Below are 19274 nucleotides of genomic sequence, written 5' to 3'. Positions count from 1 at the left end.
GTTCTGAGGAAGGGTCACTGGACCTGAAACGTTAACTGTTTTCTCCTTCACAGATGCTGCCAGACCTGCTGCGCTTTTCCAGCAACTTTTGTTTTTGCCCCTTGAATCTCATTCTTCAAAGCCTCTCACTGGGCTTCAAGTAGCTGTGGCCTGTTCACTTTTGCTTGGGAAAGGCAATTTTAAAACTGTCAATCCTGCTCTACCTTTGTCCCTTTACACCCCAATGCTCAATGCAACTGTAAAATGATCACTACCTCCAAAATGGTTACCGACTGCCACCTCACCCACCTTCCCAGCTTCATTTTCTAAAATCTGGAAATGCGCTCTATCTCATTAAGTCATGGCTTGAAAAGAAATCTTCAAAATGCAGTTTAAGAATCTGTGCTTTTCACACCGTTTGTATCCTAGTTGATACTGGAGCCCCCACTTATCATTGTCCCATTGTTTTTCCACTCAGACAGTTGCCCACATACTTGCTTCTCCAACTCTCCCCCACTATTTGGGGTCCGTAATACACAACCAGCAGTGGTTGGCCCTTGTGTGTTTCAGAGCTCAACTCATACAAACTCATTTTCAGCTTCATTTAGTGTAACATCCGACCTGTGATTGATTCTTTGATCAAAAATGTTATGCCCTCACTTTATTTATCCCCTTCTATATTCTGCCTAATAATGCTGTATCTAGGGATGTTCAGCTGCTGTCCTTGTCCCTCTTTATAGCAAATTTCTAATATAGCAAAGTTTTTATACTGTCATGTGCCTATCTGTGCCCTCAACATGGGAACACCACTACCCACAAATTCCCCTCCAATCCACCCACCATCCTGACTTGGAAATATATCGCCATTCCTTCACTGTCACTGGGTCAAAACCCTGGAATTCCCTCCCTGAGGGCATTGTGGGTCAACCCACAGCGCATGGACTACAGCGGTTTAAGAAGGCAGCTCGCCCCACCTTCTCAAGGGGCAATTAGGGACAGGTAATAAATGCTGACCCAGCCAGTGATGCCCATGTCCCACAAATGAATTTTAAAAAACTAAGCAATTTCAATCACTACACTTCTTGCATTTACATATATACCCGTTAGTGCTGCCTGGGACTCAGTTAGCTCAGTAGATTGGACAGCTGGTTTCCAATGCAGAATGATGCCCATCAACATTCGTTCAATTCCCACACCAGCTGAGAATAGCATGCAGATCCAACATTTGTGAACTCAGCCTTTGCCCGAGATCTGGTGACCCTCAGGTTAAACTCACTGCCAGTCATCTCTTTCTAATGAGAGAGCAGCCTCTGGAAGAATGCTTGCACTAATGTAAAGTCAGCAAAGTCCTGTGCTGTACAGTTTTTAACTTCTGCTTTTATTGTCTGTCAGAGGCACTTGCTCAATTTCTACCTCTGGTTCCCATTCCTTTGTCTAGTTTCAACCCTCCCCATCAACAATAGGGAATTTCCCTGCAAAAAGAAATTTATCCTGCTTCAGTTTAGGTGTCTGGCTTGTACAGGTCCTAACTTCCCCAGAACCAATCCCAATACCCCTGATCTCCTGCCCTCCCTCCTGCACCAGTTTCTCAGCCATATGTTAAATTTTTCAGTTTTTCTGTTCCTATGTTCACAAGCATGAAGGACAGGGCATGATCCTGCCTTCACTCTCCTGCCTGATGTTAGATGTCAGGACATCATCCCTATTCCTATAGAAGTCATTGTTACCACCATGGACCTCAACACCATCCTGGAGTCACATTGATAGTTGCAGAAACACTTGCCTGATTCCCTGACGATGGTGTCCCCCATCACTGCTGTTCTTCCATTCACCCTCACGTTCCTTGTACATTGATGCTTCATCTTGGCTCAGGCTACACTCTCAAAACAAGCGATCACTCTCACCAGGAGTCACATTGGAATACCGATCAGCAAGGAAGATAGACTTGGGACACTCCTGCATTGACTGCCTTGTTTGCTTAGACTGCCTGGCACTCATCCATTCCCCCTCTGCCTTCACGCCGTTAATCTGTGCTGGGACCACCTCCCTACACATACAATCCTGTGCCTCACAGAGCAGCCACTGCTCAGATTCTGAAACCCGGAGCTAGGCTTGCGCATTCGGGCAAACTTTCTGCAGATGTGTTTGTCTGGGACACAGCGTGTCCATGACTTCAGACACACTGCAGAATTAACTTCACTTGGCTGAGCTGACCTGCCATTCCATAACTTTCAAAACTATTGATTGCAATCAGAAAGACTCACGTTAGGGTCACCAGTGTTCACCAAGCAGTGCCTTTCCTGTGCTGAAGTCAAAGCTAAGTACAGGAAGCTGACAACAGTCAGAAAAGAAAAGAGGCATCTCCCCCTTCCTCAAACTCCCTCTAACTCACCAAACCTCCATGTTACACTTTAGTAAAACCAAAGCTAATGGAGACCAGGCAGCACTGAGAGACGGCTCTACCTATGATTCCTGTAAAAACAAAACTGACTCCAGCTTAAACATAATGGATTAAATCAGCCACAAATAACTCACTACGACATTTCTCAGGGCTTGTATACCCCAATTTAAAGCTGCAAATAACATAATTAAACATAGCAATTAATGTCTTTCAATTAACAAGCAAAATTAAAGAAAAATATTAGACTTTAGATAAAAATGACACCCAAGATTCTCTCACTCACCAACCCCAGTGTAGACAAGGCAACACCAATTTAACGTTATTAATAAATTTGAGGGAAAAGTGAAAAGAAAAGTCTGATCAATAATTTTTGTTTGAGTGTTCCAGCTCTGCCAGCCCTTACGAAGCCGTGTTGGAGGAATCATAGAAATGACAGGAGGCCATTCAGCCTCCTTCAGTACTCTCCCTACCATTTGACAGGATCAAGTCTGATCTGTGATGGACCTGCTTTACACCCATATCACTTGGTGTATTTGCATAATAAAAACCCCTCAACCTCACTTTTAAAACAGACAATCGCTGGTAACAGTTGTCACTTAGAAGAGTTGTTTTTAATGTATTTACGGTACCCACGGTGCTAAACTGCTCAACCAGTGGAAATCTTCCCGATTAGTTACACTACAGCTTTATAAAAGTTTAGTTAGGCCACCCTTAGAATGTTGCGCACAATTCTGGTTACCACACTATCAGAAGGATGTGGACGTTTTGGAGAGGGTACAGAAAAGGCTTACCAAGGATGTTGCCTGGTATGGGGGATTTTAGCTACAAAGAAAGGTTGGACAGACTGGGGTGTTTTCACTGGAAAGCAGGAATTCAAGGGGTGACTTGATAGAAATTTACGTGATTGTGAATGGCATGGATAGGGTGGAAAGTATGAGGCTTTTTTTTCCCAGGCTGGAGAGGTCAATTACTAGGGGACACAGGTTCAACATGCCGGGTGGGGGTTGGAGGGAGGAGGTGGGGGTGGTGTGGATGACACATTTAAAAGAGATGTGTGAGGCAAGTTGTTCACACAAAGGATGGTGAGTGCTTAGAACGCGCTACCAGAGGAGGTGGTGGAAGCAAACACAATAGTAGCATTCAAGAATCATCTGGACAGATACATGGGAACAGAGGAATACAGATCCTGTAAGTGAAGACAGTTTTAGTATGGAAGGGCAAAATGTTTCGGCCCAGGCTTGGAGGGCCATTGGGCCTGTTCTTGTGCTGTATTGTTCTTTGTTCGTTTTGGTTAAATCACCCTTTAACTTTCCTTAAATGTCAGGGAGTATAACATAAGTTTGTGCAGTTTATCTTTGTAAATTTAAACCTTAGAGTGCAGCTACCAACCTGGTATATCAACATTCTGCCGTCTGTGTCCTACTGTATTGTGCCCAGAACCACCCTCAATTACTCTGTGACTTTCTATTGGATAGCACATGTATCATGTTGCTCCTTGTTTAATTCCAGCACTTTGCAGTATTTCCCTCCCTCCTTCATGGAATTGTGGATATATAACCACACCAGATCCAGGACAACTCTACTACCTAGAAGGACAAGGGCAGTAGATACATTGGAACATCATCCCTGCAGGTTCCCCTCACCATCCTGGTGTGGAAACATCTCGACATATCAGTGTCGCCGGGTCAATATCCTGGAGTTCCCTCCCCAACAGCATTCTGGGTCAACCTACAGGTACAGGGACTGCAATAGTTCAAGAAGGCAGCTCACCATCACCTTCTTCAAACAGGACAAGACAGGGTAGATAGGAATAAACCAATTCCACTGTTTGGGGATTCTAGAGTTAAGGGGCATAGCCTGAGAACTGGGGCCAGACTGTTCAGGAGAGATGTTAGGAAGCACATTTGACACAAAGGACAGTAGATGTTTGGAGCTCTTGTTCACAAATGGCAGTGGATGCAGGATCAGTTGTTAATTTTAATTCTGAGTTAGATGCATTTTTGGCCAGCAGAGGTACAAAGCAAAATAGGCCAAAAGCAGGTATAAGGACTAAGGCCACAGGTAAACCATTGAATGGTGGAGACTACTCTTGTTCGTATGTTCCCAAAGGGCAAATAGGGGACAGGCAATAAATGCTGGATCAGACCACATTACATTCACCCCTGCATGAATTTTTAAAAATTACTAGCTTAATACAGTTAGGAATCTCTAAGGAATTATTATTGACTTATTTCTAATTATCTGTTACTGACTGTCCCCTATATAACCACTGAGATAATTCCCAGAATGGTCAGCAGATGACAGTGCTGTCCCAGTCAGGACTCCGCACAGATTTCAATCTGGAAGTTGAGAATTGAGCATTGACCTTAAATAAGTACAGCTGACTGGCAGAACATTACAACATTCAAAACCTCCCAACAGATTGTGGTCAATAAGGAAAAGGTACTTTTGCTGAAGTGATTTTATAGTCAGTGAAATCTTGATGAGTCAAGCTTAGACATGAAGAGGGGCATGGATAGAGCAAATAGTCAAGGGCTTTTCCCCAGGGTAGGTGGGGGGGGGGGGGGAGTCTAAAACTAGAGGGGCATAGGTTTAGGGTGAGAGGGGAAATATTTAAAAGGGCCCTGAGGGACAACTTTTCACACAGAGGGTGGTGTGTGTATGGAATGAGCTGCTAGAAAAGTGTTGGAGGTGGGTACGATTACAACATTCAAAAGACATCTGAATGGGCATGTGAATAAGAATGGTTTAGAAGGATATGAGCCAAATGCCAAAAAATGGGACTAGTTCAGTTTAGGAAACTTGCGTAGTTTGGATGAGTTGGACCAAAGGGTCTGTTTCCATTCTGTATGGCCCTATGACTCTAAATGCACTTGTGTGAAAGTTATCATCTATTCCCATTGGGAGGACAGAAAAAGCAAAAATAATTAAGTTATTAATAATTCACATGATTAGCCAAAATTCCACATTTTATTTAGATTAGCAAACCAGTAAGCAAAATATAATGCTAAATTCCTATGTAAAAGAGAGATTTCTGTGGCTCAAGCAAGTCAGCTTTTTCTGCCAAGGGTCATGTACTCACTCTGACCAATCAGAATGGAGTGGTTGTCCCAAAACATGCTCACATTTCACTGACTCTTAGCTGGAATGGAGCAGTTTGGTTTAGGAGGAAAGATTGGGCCTGGATCCACTGGAGTTTAGAACAGTTAGAGGCAAATTGATTGAAACGTATAAGGTCCTGACGGTGTGAAATAACGCCCGAGAGGCCATTATCCCATCACCACGTCACCTTTTATTTACACAGGAAAAGTCCTGGATACTGATCCCACTCCCTCAGAACCAGCTCTGAGTGAGCAGAACCTCCGACACTCCTGTTTATATCTGTCAGCCAGGGCTCCCTGATTGGACCAGGTTAACAGCCCCAATCAGGGAACTCCTATCGTAGGAGGCCCAGCTGGCTGACCTCATTACAGTCAGCTGCAGGTGTTTGTGGAGAAAATATTTCCTCTTGTGAGAGAAGCTAGGAATAGGGGTCACTGTTTAAAAATAAGGAGTCTCCCATTTAAAATGGAGATGAGGAGAATTTTTTTCCCCTCACAGAGGATTAGAATAGAATCCCCACAGAGCAGATAGAAGCCATTTGGCCCATCAAGGCTGCACTGACCCTCCAAAGAACATCCCACCCAGATTGAGCCCCCACCCTATTTCTGTCTTTGAATATGTTTAAGGCAAAGGTGGGCAGATTGCTGCTGAGTGAGGGGGTGAAAGGGTATAAGGAGTAGGCAGAAATGTAGACTAGTCCATACAGCCATGATCTTCATGGATAGCTGAGCCAGCCAAGAGGCTGAGTGGCATACTCCTGCTCCTAATGAATATGCCTGTATGTTCGTAATTCCTGAATGAAGCCTGCGAGTGTGGAGAAATCTGTGAGGAAGTTAAAGGTGTTGTTGGTCAGAGAGAAAGTGAAGCTAACTTTCTGTCCAGTGAGGGTAAGAATGGGAAGGTCAGCTATCCCCGTGTCAAGAAACAGAAATGGCAAAGTGATGGAATATGTAACACGGGAGTATCGAGTGGATCATGTTGATTTGATTTGATTTATTGTTGTCACATTTTCCTTAGTACAGTGAAAAGTTTTGTTTTGTGAGCAGTGCAGGCAGATCAGAGCAAACAAAGATAAGTAGATCATAGGGTGTTTAGACAGTGTGAGGCCTATAGGGTTACAGCTGCACAGGAGGTGCACAGAAGCAAGATCAACATTAGATTTGAAATTAGAGAGGTCCATTCCACAGTCTAATAACAGCGGGGAAGAAGCTGTGCTTGAACCTGTTGTGTTCAAACTTCTGTATCTTCTGCCTGATGGAAGAGGTTGGAAGAGATATTACCAGGATGGGAGGGGTCTTTGATGATGTTGGCTGCCTTTCCACAGCCATGAGAGGTGTAGCTGGAGTCCATGGAGGGGAGGTTAGTTTTCCTGATGGTCTGGATTGTGTTTGGGATAGCAGGTTACATTAAGATTCAGGCATGCGCCAAAGTGGGCCTCCTGGGTTTATGTAAAGACTGACTTACCCTGAATTTGAAGGCAGCTCCATTGGAATTTCACTCACCAAGGTTTTACTGTAATAATCAGAAACAGAAAACTGGCTAGATCAATCTCTTCTGAAAGAAAATGCAGTCACCTTTACATCATATTTCTTATATTCTCAGGACAATACAGACTGTTTCACAGCCCGTGAGTTATTTTGGAAACACTGACATTCTGCACCGTACAGAGAGTGGGGAACTGATCTCACAGGAAGCTCCCACATTGAGCAAAGAGATAAAAGATCATTAATCTTGGCGAACATTCCCACTAGGACACTGGGAGAATTCTTTGCTTATCCATGAATAGTGCAGTGTTATCGGAGACTTTTAAAAGAAGGAGAGGCTTGATATTGAACATCAGATTTAAACCTGCAAATCATGGACTCCACTTTGTCACTTGCTGTGCTGCACTCTGCTCTGCCAAATTTCCTGTTCTTAAAATCACTATTATTAATCAGTACAAATAGGGTACAGAACTGCGGAAGCTGGAAATCGGAAAGAAAAACACACATTGCTGGAAAGATCTCAGCAGGTCTGGCAGCATCTGTGGAGAGAAAGTAAAGTTAATGTTTCGGGTTGAGTGCCCCTACTTGAGTACAAATATGGAGTCTGTGTGAGGAGTTTTGGGGGGAGTGGGGCTGGTAAATGGTGGAAGGCTGGTCAGATGAGGATTTGAAAAACTCATCACCGCACCCCAGCTTTTCCCATCTGATCCTGAGTGATCCTGAGTAGAGATGAGTTTCCTGAAACATGGGAGGGGAACCAAACGATGGAGCTTCAGAATGTTGAAGTGGAAAGCTGCTTTAAACTCAAATTCAAGACCCACACATCAATGTTGCATTTGGCATCAATCAGCAGATTGTGATTTGCCATCTACTGCTGTGAAGAGGGGGAGGTGATTTCCTTGTGATATTCTCACTAAATTGTAAATCCAGAGACCCAGGTAATGGTCAAATCCTACCATGGCAGATGGTGGAGTCTGATTTCAATAAAAATCTGGAATTAAGAATCTTTAAAAATCATTGTCAGGGAAACCTCATTTGGTTCACTAGTCTCCTTTGGGGAAGGAAACTGCCATCCATACCCTGGTCTAGTGACTCCAGACTCAAACAGTGTCCATTCTGTAGTGCCCTCAGTCTGTGATTAAATAAAGGTCACAAACTCAGGACCTATGGAAACATACAGCAGGAAAGGAGGCTGTTTGGCCCATTGCATCAATGCTGTAAGAGATAAAATTCAGTCTACTCTCTTTTCCAGTTCTTGGACCATAGCCCTTTTGGTCACACACTGCGCATGCATTTCCAAATGTTTTATTTAAAATTTCTGAAGGTTTCTGATTCAATGAACTTCTCACTCCATGAGATCTAGGACCCCATCACACTCTGGGTGAAAAATGTGTCCCTGTGATCCTTCCATCAAATTCTTTATACAGCATTTGTGTCCAATATACTTTTTAAACTTGTAAAGGGAAAAGTATTTCGAAACGAACGCTGGCTGAGTAGCCAAGTGTGGTATTTACTGGGCCCTGCTGTGCTGGGGTTCCCCATGTGGAGCTGGTTGGACAGGATTCTCTTCGGTAACCTTGGAACCCTTCATGTGAACCACAGGTTCAGGAGAGATTTATCAGGATGTTACCAGGAATGGAGTTTTGAGTTACAAGGAGAGGCTGGATAGACAGGGACTTTTTTTCCCTGGAGTGTAGGAGGTTGAGAGGTGACCTGATAGAGGTTTATAAAATCATGAGAGAAGTAGATAAGGTGAATGGCAGGTGTTTTTCCCTTGGGTGGGGGATTTCAACATTAGGGGGCACATTTTTAAGGTGAGAGGAGAAAGATTTAAAAAAAACATGAGAGGCAATTTTTTTACATAGAGTCTTGTTCAAGTGTGGGATGAGCTTCCAGAGGAAGTGATGGATGTGGATAGAGTTACAATGCTTAAAAGACATTTAGATAAACACATGAATAAAAAATGTTTGGAGGGGTATTGGCCAAGCGCGGGCAGGTGGGACTAGTTTAGTTTGAGATGATGGTCAGCATGGACTGTTTGGACCGAAGGGTCTGTCGCTATGCTGTATGACTCTACGACTGACCCAGCCAAGCTCAGCGCCAATGAGAGTTGTCTCTGATGTAGCACTTCGCAAGAATCCCAGAACTTTGTCCTACTATAGGATCTCAGAAGCAGGAGTGCTTCTACTTAATTCATGTGATGTTGTAAGGTTCTCCATGTCCCACACCCAAAATGAGGTGATGTCAGATCCACTGCTCGCTAGATTTTGGTTTTTATTCTGAGCCAAACTCCATGCTCTTTCTGAAGTCTCTGAGTGATCCTGCCAAACACTGAGCATGTTTGAACCAGACAACAGTTAATTCTATCGTCCAGCCAAATATTATTGGATAGGGCACTCCCAAGTGAGCAGAATGTTGGGACTGAACAGAGAGGTGGTTTGTTTTCAGTGACTGTGAGGTCTGGTTTGGGAATCTGTAGCCAAGGGGAGGGTGTGTACAAGATCTCTGTCTACTGTCAAGAAAGCTAGAAATGAAATAAGGAGAAAATTCTTTACTCAGAGAGTTTGTTCGGATTTGGAATGTGCTGCCTGGGAGGATGGTGGAGGCAGATTCCATAGGAGGTTACAAAAGACAGCTGCATATATATTTGAAAACGACAAATGTAGAGGATTACGTAGATAGGGCTGGAGAGTGGGACTAGCTCGGTGGCACTTTCAGGAGTCGGTATAGACATAATGGGTCAAATGGCCACCTTCTGCCCTGTAAAATTCTATGATTCTACTTCTGACAAAGAACCAAAGACACTAACTATGCTCTATTTATCTTAATTATTTTTCAGAGAAGGAGACTGGTGGGAGGCTCGATCATTGACAACCGGGAAAACAGGATATGTCCCCAGTAATTACGTGGCCCCTGTCAACTCCATCCAAGCTGAAGAGTACGTTACTAAACTACATTGTGACATTTTACAAAACAATCACAGCAGATGGCAATAAACATTTACAACCTTTCTCAGTTGGAGCAGCCATTCGAACTTTGCCTTCTATTTAATTGCTGCAATCAAATGGCTGCCACTTCTTTATCTGATAATGGAAGTACTTCTGAGCATACACTTAGCAATAAAAATCACCTGCAGACTAATAAATTCTTGGTGACCCCAGCATGAGGAGTATTTAATGCTGTTGTTCTTTGTGCAGATGGTACTTTGGTAAGATGGGTCGGAAGGATGCTGAGCGGATGTTGCTGTGCCCTGGTAACCCTCGAGGCACCTTCCTCATACGGGAGAGTGAGACAACCAAAGGTAGGTCAAGCACCTCTGCAGGGCTGAGGAACTCTAAAGGCCACCATCATTGGAACTCCACAACCCCAGGCTGCAATACAGACAAAATGAGAACCAAAAGAACTGCGGATGCTGTAAATCAGAAACAAAAGCAAAAATTGCTGGAAAAGCTCAGCAGGTTTGGCAGCATCTGTGGAAATAAGTCAGACTTCTGAGGAAAGAGCACTCGATGTGAAATGTTAAATTTGATTTCTGTCCACAGATGCTGCCAGACCTGCTGAGTTTTACTAGCAATTTCTGTTTCTGCAATACAGTCAGCTGACTCAAAAATAAAATACTGCAGATGCTGGAAATCTGAAAAACGAATGAGGGCATTCTGAGCAGTAGAGAGAAACCAAGCTAACGTTTCAAGTTCTTGACCCTGTTGTCAAGCCGAATACATCTGCAGTCTGAGATGTTAGCCTGATTCCCCTCTCCACAGACACCACCAGACCTGCTGAACATTTCCAGCATTTTCCATTTTTAAATCAGTCATCTTCCACTACTGAGCTCACCTTCTGAATATGCATTTACACTGAATTCATCAAAACAACTTGCAATTATGGAGACCCTTTAACATGGTGAAACATTCTAAGATTCTCCAGTCAGAGAGATGTCAAACAGTCTGTGACACGGAACTGTATAAGATAGAATTAGGATAAATGATCAAAAGCTGCATCATAGACATCGTTTTCAGACGTGCCACAAAGAAGGAGAAAATGTCAAGGTTTAAGGAAGGAATTTCAGAGCTTAGGCAACTAAAGGCACAGTAGCCAATGGTGGAGTGATTCTAATCAGGACTACGCTGGCTGCCAGATTTGAAGGAGCATGGATATCATGAAGGGGAGTGGAGCTGGAGGAGGTCACAGAGATATGGAGGGATATGAAAACAGGGTTGGGAACCAAGGTCTGTAAGTGTGAGGCTGCAAAAGCACAGCATCTGAGGAGCAGGAACAAAAACGTTTTGGCCTGGAGATCCTCAGATGCTGTCTGACGTGCTTGTGCTTTTCCAGCCTCACACTCATAGATTCTGACTTCCAGCATCTGCAGTCCTTATTGTCTCCAAGTTGAGAATCAAGGTGTTGCTCAACCAGTGAGGCCAGGCACCGGTGTGGTTCAGTGAACAGCAGGGGAGTGATGGATGAATGGCAACCTTGAACGAATGAAGACAGAGACAGCATCGTTTTCAATGAGCTCACATTTAGAGAAAGTAGGATTCCATCAAAGAGAGGAGTGAAGTATTTTTATTCTTTCACAGATTTTAGGCTTTGCTGACATTCCTAATTGCCTTGGATGTTGTGGTGGTAAATCAAGATGAGAGGTTAAAAGAGCCCTGGATGATGTCTCAATATGTCTCAATTGCATAGATAATGGTCATTCCTGCTTGACCTGTGCACCCCCCCACCTCTGTCAACACATGGTTGCTCCTTCCCTGGGGTAGGGATTCCATAGATTCGGAGTAAAATAATGTCTCCTTATCTTGGATCGAAGTGGCATTCCCCATTATTTTTAAACCGTGCCCCCTTTCCTCCCTCCAATCTAGACTCTCCAACCAGGGGAAACATCTTACCTGCATCCTCCCTGTCTATCCCTTTCAATAAAACAAAAATAAACTGTGGATGCTGGAGATCTGAAACAGAAAGGTTAGCTCTTCTCTTTAACAGGTGCTGCCAGACCTGCTGAGTTTTGTGAGCAATTTCTTTAAGTATCCCTTTAAGTATTTTGAAGGTTTCAGTGAGATCACCCTCGTTCCTTGAAATTCTCAAGAATACAAACTCAGTTTGCCCAATTTCTTTTCATAGGACAGTCCAACTGTCCAAGGAATATGTCTGGTGAACCTTTGTTGCATCAAACAGATTGAGGCAGTTTAAATCCAATTCCTAATGGGTATAAGTCAATAGTACAAAACTACGGCTTCAGTGCCTCTACGACATTTTTCTATGTAAAAGGTGCAATCTAAATCCAGCTTGTTGAACTGTCCATTTTTCAGTAATCTGAATTGGTAATCACACCCAAAGCAATCGAGTATTACTTGATCACCTGATGAAGGAGCAGCGCTCTGAGAGCTTGTGATTTCAAATAAACCTGTTGCACTATAACCTGGTGTCGTGTGACTTCTGACTGAATATTACTCAGATTGGGTTTAGGGAATTGAAAGAGAATAGTTTCCATCTGAGCCAGGAATCTTTGAACTTCCCATGGTTACGGCTGCCAGAATTTGGAAATGTTGCCCTGAGATGGATATTCTGCACCTTAATGAACTTGAGAAAGAGTGAGGAATGGAAGGGTATGGGGTTGAAAACATACTCTGAGGCTTGTGTATACACAGCCCTAGGACAGACATCATTAATGGAGATTGCAGAGGTTCGGAGAGGATAGCATGTTGAATCTTTCCTGTCTATTCTGTTGGTCTAAAGTCTGCAATGATAGACTGGTATGATGGTGAGAATATCATGCATTCCATCTGAACATATCTAATGACAAGCTGCCTTCCTGTGTAACCAGGTGCCTACTCCTTATCCATTCGGGATTGGGATGAGGTGAAAGGAGATCATGTGAAACATTATAAAATTCGTAAACTGGATAATGGTGGGTATTATATCACGACACGAGCCCAGTTTGAGACTGTCCAGCAGTTGGTCCATCATTACACAGGTATGTGCGATATATAAGTGAGACTATAACAAAAATATATGAAACATTTGGGCAGGATCGATAATTATTGTCAAAAAATAAGTTAGTGTAACTCAATGTTGGCCACTTACTAATTTTACAGGAATGTGCCTTCTAAAACTAAAGTAAAACATTATCATTAATTAAACATGAAACTTTAAATAAAATTGGCTTTCAAACCAAAATGCACCAACCAATATTTTCTCCATTTTTAAAATTACAACGAGTTTCTCCACGTGTTAGTAATATTTTTGCAGCTTGTGTCATTGAGTATTTGTGATTGAAAAATACATGAGTGCAATTTGATTATATCCTGATATTCAACATCAATCTGAGAATATTTGGCTGGCAGTACTCCAGTAACTGCCTAATTATGTAGAGTTGTTAAGTTTATATTATGATTGAGAATTCATGTTAGCTTCTTAAGTGTTTCCTGTCTAACAAAAATTTGGCTGTCAATTTTCCACCTCACATGATCTCGTACCTACACGATTTCTGAATAAACAACATTTGGTTAAATGCATCTGCTCGAGGTGTTCAGAACAAATTGACCTTTATTCATTGCCTGAAATTGTAGGTATATTTTCCTGATCCAGCACCTGGGAGCAGGTTAGTATGGCGACTGCTTGAAATCAGCTCAAGGAATGAGACAAGGCTCCTTGAGAGAGACGGCCAAATTTATGTCTATTCATTTAATTGGAAGGAAGGACAGGTAGCTTTCCCATTTGAGACACCATTTCTCCACACCCAATCCTACAATGAAATCTTTGTTTATTTTCTTTATTAATATAAAGGATGTGGGAGGTCTTGACAAGGTTATCATTTATTCCCCATCCCTAATTGCCCCTGATAACTGAATGACTAGGTGTGGCTGTTTCAGAGGGCACTTTGTTGTGGCTCAGGAGTCATATGTAGACCAGACTGGGTAGGGAAGCCAGATTTCCTTCCCTACAGGACACTAGTGAACCAGATGGGATTTTACAACAATCAATGATGTTTCTGTGGTCACCATGGTACAAAGATGCACACGTTAGGTAGATTGGCCATGTTAAATAGCCCATAGTATCCAGGGATGTGCAGGCTAGGTGGATTAGCCATGGGAAATGCAGGGTTACTGGGATGGGGTGGGTCTGAGTGGGATGATTTTTGGAGGGTCGGTGTGGAGTCAAAGAGCCAAATGTCCTGCTTCCACACTGTAGGGATTCTATGATTTTTGTTTTTATTCATTCATGGGATAAGGGTGTCACTGACTAGGCAGCATTTATTTCCCATCCCTAATTACCCAGAGGGCAATTTAGAGTCAACCACATTGCTGTGGGTCTGGAGTCACATGTAGGCCAGACCAGGTAAGGATGGCAGTTTCCTTCCCTAAAGGGCATTAGTGAACCAGATGTTTCCTTCTGACAATCGGCAATATATTCACAGTCATCATTAGATTCTTAATTCCAAATATTTATTGAATTCAAATTCCACCATCTGCCGTGGCAGGATTTGAACCTGGGTCCCCAGAACATTATCTGGGTCTCTGGATTAACAGTCCAGCGATAATACCACTAGACCATCACCTCCCTTGTGATTCTGTGCTAACTGTGAGTATAGCAGGGTGACCAGTAACCCCACAAACAGAAACTGGAGAAATATACCCTTGAAGAACACCCTTGTAGATTGACTGTCTTCTAACCCCACTCTGACCAAATATCTCAAGTAGATCTTGATGTTATGAGTTATTAAGCGATATTTGCAGCTCATATGTTGATTTTTATTTAATGTGCTTTCACTCTGTGATTTAGTCTGCAACAGTTCCAAAAATAAGAATTAGTGGAATGTCCGATAATATCTAACAATAAAACCTTCTGAAAATTACACTGTCTCATAACAGTGACAATGTTAGAACCTGAGCTAATTCAGCAAAAGGTTGAAAAAACTGTCTGATACATTATTTTCCCCACTGACACATTCTATGGTTAAAACCACTTTAAGAAGCAAAATATAAAGGTGGCAACATGTGTAAACAGTATTTTAGCTGTATGTGTTAACCTTCTAAAATCAAGGTTTCTCCTCATGAGATCCTTCCCACCAGATCAATCCCAGCCACAACTCTCAGAAACTCTTATCAGAATGGGTGTGGCGTGATCGATTTTTATTTTGACCTTGTTCAGTAAATGACTGCCTTCCATTTGGTACTTCTATATATGCAAAATTCTCTATCCATGCTGCCAGTGGCACACTAAGCAAAGAGCTGCATTGCTATGGCACCTATATTACCATGTGAGGTATTTGCAGTGCATCACAGGATTGAGTGAACACATAAACTGAGAATTGAGACATTCTTAATACATACAACAGGAAAGGAAACATTGTGCATTCAATCACACATCTCTCTCTTAAAGCATCGACTTAATTAGTTATTAGATCCTTCATTGAAATAAGAAAAAGTAAATTTATATTTGTACACTCAAATCGAAAACAATCATTTCAGGATTATGAGGAATTAAAGCTGGTAGTTAAATAGAATTTGGCTGTATAACAGATGTAGTGAAGAAGCACTGACTGATATAATTACCACAAAGATCATTTTGCTGCAATTTATTTCTAAGCTGATAAAATGTTCTGCTCTGACATGTTCATGTTTGCCTCTAAAAACTGCTTAATGTACTTTGCTGCGTAGAATGATGCAGTGCTGTTACTTTCACTGCTAGCAAATAGTCAAGAGTTACAGACGCAAATCAAAACCATTAATGTGAGAAGACAAACTTGGAAAAAACATGTTGTCTCTAAAATGTTTAGTATTGGGCTATTGTTATTAACACTTTCACTGGATATTCATGGATTCTTCAATGTCTATTGGATGTTAATGTTTATTGGTGATAAATACTTAAAACAGAATTGAGTCCCAGTGCACCAATTTGTACATAAGACTGAAACAGGTTTAAGGAATTGCTTTTAGAAGTTCTGATGATGTGCAATTTTTAAAAATGATTTTTGCTTCTTGCCTTTGTGACTGCTCAGAAAAGCTCAGTCCGTGTCTCTGTGTTGCTGCTGTTGGGCAGGGCCGCTGGTGTCACTCATGTTAGAACCAGACTGAAACCAGATTAATTTTCTAAACCACTTCCGAAGGTGTAAACTAGTGCTTCAGTACCAGTGAACCTCAAGCTTAATGCTTAATTATTAAATAACCTCAGAAATGAAGACCCTGTCATTGTCGTGTGTGAATATTTGTCTCCTGTCTGTGAATTTTCTGGGAAATATTAGTTAAAGCCTTTTGCCCAATTATGTGCACTAATGGTCTTGGACTCTTACCAGATCTAAAGTTCATTTAATTCAAAAGGTTATTGAGATTTGTTGAATCTTCTGAATTGGTAGAAGATGTCCATTGGTTAATATTAAACCCAAGTATTTAAAACTTTCGAATAAAAATCACCGTCAGTACAATATAAGAGACAATCCATGAATTTGACAGTATTAATTACTTTAGATACTGATAGAGGAAAGATTTGTTCTTGCATTCTGACCTTGAAGCCCTAACACAGAAAATGTTGGTTCAAGTTCAGCAACAAAAACTTAAAAAACACACGATTCGCATCAAGCAGAAATTGTTGTTGGAGGGTAAAAGGGAAGCTTAAAAGTACAAAATACAGCAATATTAAGGATTATGCATCGTCACAAGTCCACAGCGGGCACATTAAATTATTGGATTAAGTCCTGTGCTATACTGTTCTATGTTCTACAAAATAACAGCATCCTACATGAACCCCAGCATAAAAATTGTTACGTTCGATTAGTTAACAATTAACGAGCGATGTCCCTCTATCTTAGAGAATATTTTGTGAATACAGATGTAACATAATTTGAAAAATATTGCAATATGATGTAATCCAGTTTTGCTATTGAAAGCTTGATTTTTTCTGAAATCTGTTAGCAAAATGGACAATAATTATTAAACAATTTGTGAAGGAAAAGATAAACGTTACTGAATTTTGCCATTGTTTGCCTGACGTTCTTGAACTCTTTGGAGGTGTAATGATGAGATGTAAACATAGGAGGCAGGAACGCAAGAGTACGAAAAGGGAAATAGATCTTCTTTAAGTTTTCTACAAAATGTAACTACTCCTGTAGACTCAACTTTGACAATGCAATAAATTTCAATGAGTTAACCATCAATAAAATCCTCAGCCGTGCCCTCATAATTCTTTCTGTGATAACTAGACATTAAGAACTGACTGTACGTTCAGTCGTTACACCTTTAATACCATCACCTGTGTGTTTGCACTAAACAGGCATTGCTTAATTTTAATTCTGGAAACTGAAAGTCCCTGCTTGAAATCAAGTTTAAATTTTCTGGGATCTTAAGCTATCTTAACAATAGTAAGAAATTACAGAGTAATTCTGGCTGAAAACATCAGAATTTTGAAGATTGTTGTGTGTGAGAGTCTTACAATCAGGACATCATTGTATTCTGTGCTTTTGGTGAAGCAGTATAATTGTGCATTACCGGAATTACATATCTGTGTTTGCTGTTGGTTACTTCTGTCTCACCGTTAACTCTCTTGTCTGCTTTTCTTGCTTTTCTCTCCTCTGCCTCTGATACACCCTGGTCATAGAGCGAGCTGCGGGCCTGTGCTGTCGCTTGGTGGTGCCATGTCACAAGGGCATGCCGAAACTGGCAGACCTTTCAGTCAAAACCAAAGATGTGTGGGAGATACCTCGGGAGTCCTTGCAGCTGATCAAGAAGCTGGGCAATGGGCAGTTTGGGGAAGTGTGGATGGGTAGGAATTATGCCATGTCAAAGCAGACTTGGGACTTGCAGCAGATATGCAGTGACATGTGATCATTCTAAATGGGCATTTGGTCTCAAAATGTCCCATTGATGACTCCATGCTAAAGAAGCAACTCAGAGTTGTGCCACTGTCACATGGATGTGTTGATTATTTGGTGGAAATGACACATTATTCTCTAAGATTGGATAAAGCTGTCAATTTGAGCCTTTGCAATCATGGAACTGATTTGGCCTTTGCTCGGATTGAATGAATTACAACAGAGAGGGAGATTTTCCAGCCAATCATCTGGAGTGATACGGCTCCTCCAAGTGGATTAATCCATGCTGAACCCATTTCCCTACCCAGTGTTCCTCTTATATTCCCCCTTTCCAAATAGTTATCATGCTGTCATTTTAAATCATGTGCACTTTTCCAGTTTGACAGCTAATGCTCAGCATCCATGATCCAATAATTATCTGTAGGAAAATAATCTTTGATCTGTCAATTGGTGGAATCCAGATTTCATAATTAAACCTCACAAAACCATTCATCATTTCATGAATCTCCCTTAGATTGTCACTTTAATATTCTTTGTTTTTAAAAAAGTTACCATTTTTTAGCTTTATTTCAAAGCTATAATCTCTCATTTCATTCCCATCTGTATTCTGTCCTTTACTTCAATATCCTGACAATAACAGTGTTCCCAAAAGTATAGAGAGTATTTCAACTGTGACCTATTTAATGTCTTATACAAATTCAGCATCACCTCTTCCCAGGTGGATACACTGTGAATGACCTTAAATTGATCAAAGAAGCCAATATATATTACAAATTAGTAATATATTGGCTGGTCCATTGATGAGCCTTATTTATTTGATCCTTTTCTGGTAGATCAATCCTCCAAACTGAAGCACTACAATTCATAACATCGATGTTGAATTTTTCATAACCCTCTTAAAACTTGCTGAGAAACGGTATGATTATTTTGTTGCTGCCTCCCTACAGTTCACCCAGGACTGTGTGCATGGCGCCCGAAGATGGAACTTTTTCTTACAGATAGTTCCTTTGAGTTCCAAATCCATTAGCACTTGCAAACTGGCTGACATAGGCACTGAAATGAGAATAATCTGTTAGCCAAAAGATAACATTGACAGCTGCAATTGTTGTAAGTCCCGTCAGCACCAATGCATGTGAACCTGTTTACATCCTACCTTCATTGCATCCATTCCTACAGATCATACTGACGGTTTGTGCCATGTGTTAACAAAGGCTTGTCCGGGTGAGACACCACAGACTCTAGGATTGGGTAAAGATGCATGGGAGATAAATCGACAGTCCCTGACTTTGGACAAAAAACTTGGTCAGGGATGTTTCGGAGATGTGTTTATGGGTAAGGTGGCAAATCATTTTCTTGCTGTTTTCTTTAAGCAAAGACCCAGGAAGTGGTAGGAGTTATAAAGAAGGAGCCAAATGTTTGGTGGTATAATTTACAGATTCTCAAACAGAAAGTGCTGCCAAGCCGTCAGTAACATATTGATATTAACTTGTTAAACATCCCT

General features: G+C 41.6%; 1 protein-coding gene across 1 annotated transcript in view; it reads left to right on the top strand.

The window, feature by feature from the left end:
• LOC109920793 (tyrosine-protein kinase Fyn-like) overlaps positions 1-18862 on the top strand; it is a 25970-nt gene extending 7108 nt beyond the window's left edge. The window contains exons 3-6 of the mRNA XM_048612912.1: positions 9806-9904; positions 10164-10267; positions 12791-12940; positions 17560-18862. Of these exons, the coding sequence (XP_048468869.1) occupies positions 9806-9904; positions 10164-10267; positions 12791-12940; positions 17560-17786 (580 nt within the window). The 3' untranslated portion in view covers positions 17787-18862. The remainder of the gene's footprint in view (positions 1-9805; positions 9905-10163; positions 10268-12790; positions 12941-17559) is intronic.
• The last annotated feature ends 412 nt before the right edge of the window (positions 18863-19274 follow it).

Source organism: Rhincodon typus, chromosome 27 (assembly GCF_021869965.1).
Source record: "Rhincodon typus isolate 14 chromosome 27, sRhiTyp1.1, whole genome shotgun sequence".
NCBI lineage: Eukaryota > Metazoa > Chordata > Chondrichthyes > Orectolobiformes > Rhincodontidae > Rhincodon > Rhincodon typus.
Note: the sequence above shows the minus strand (reverse complement) of the source record. Positions and strands in the feature narration are given on the sequence as shown.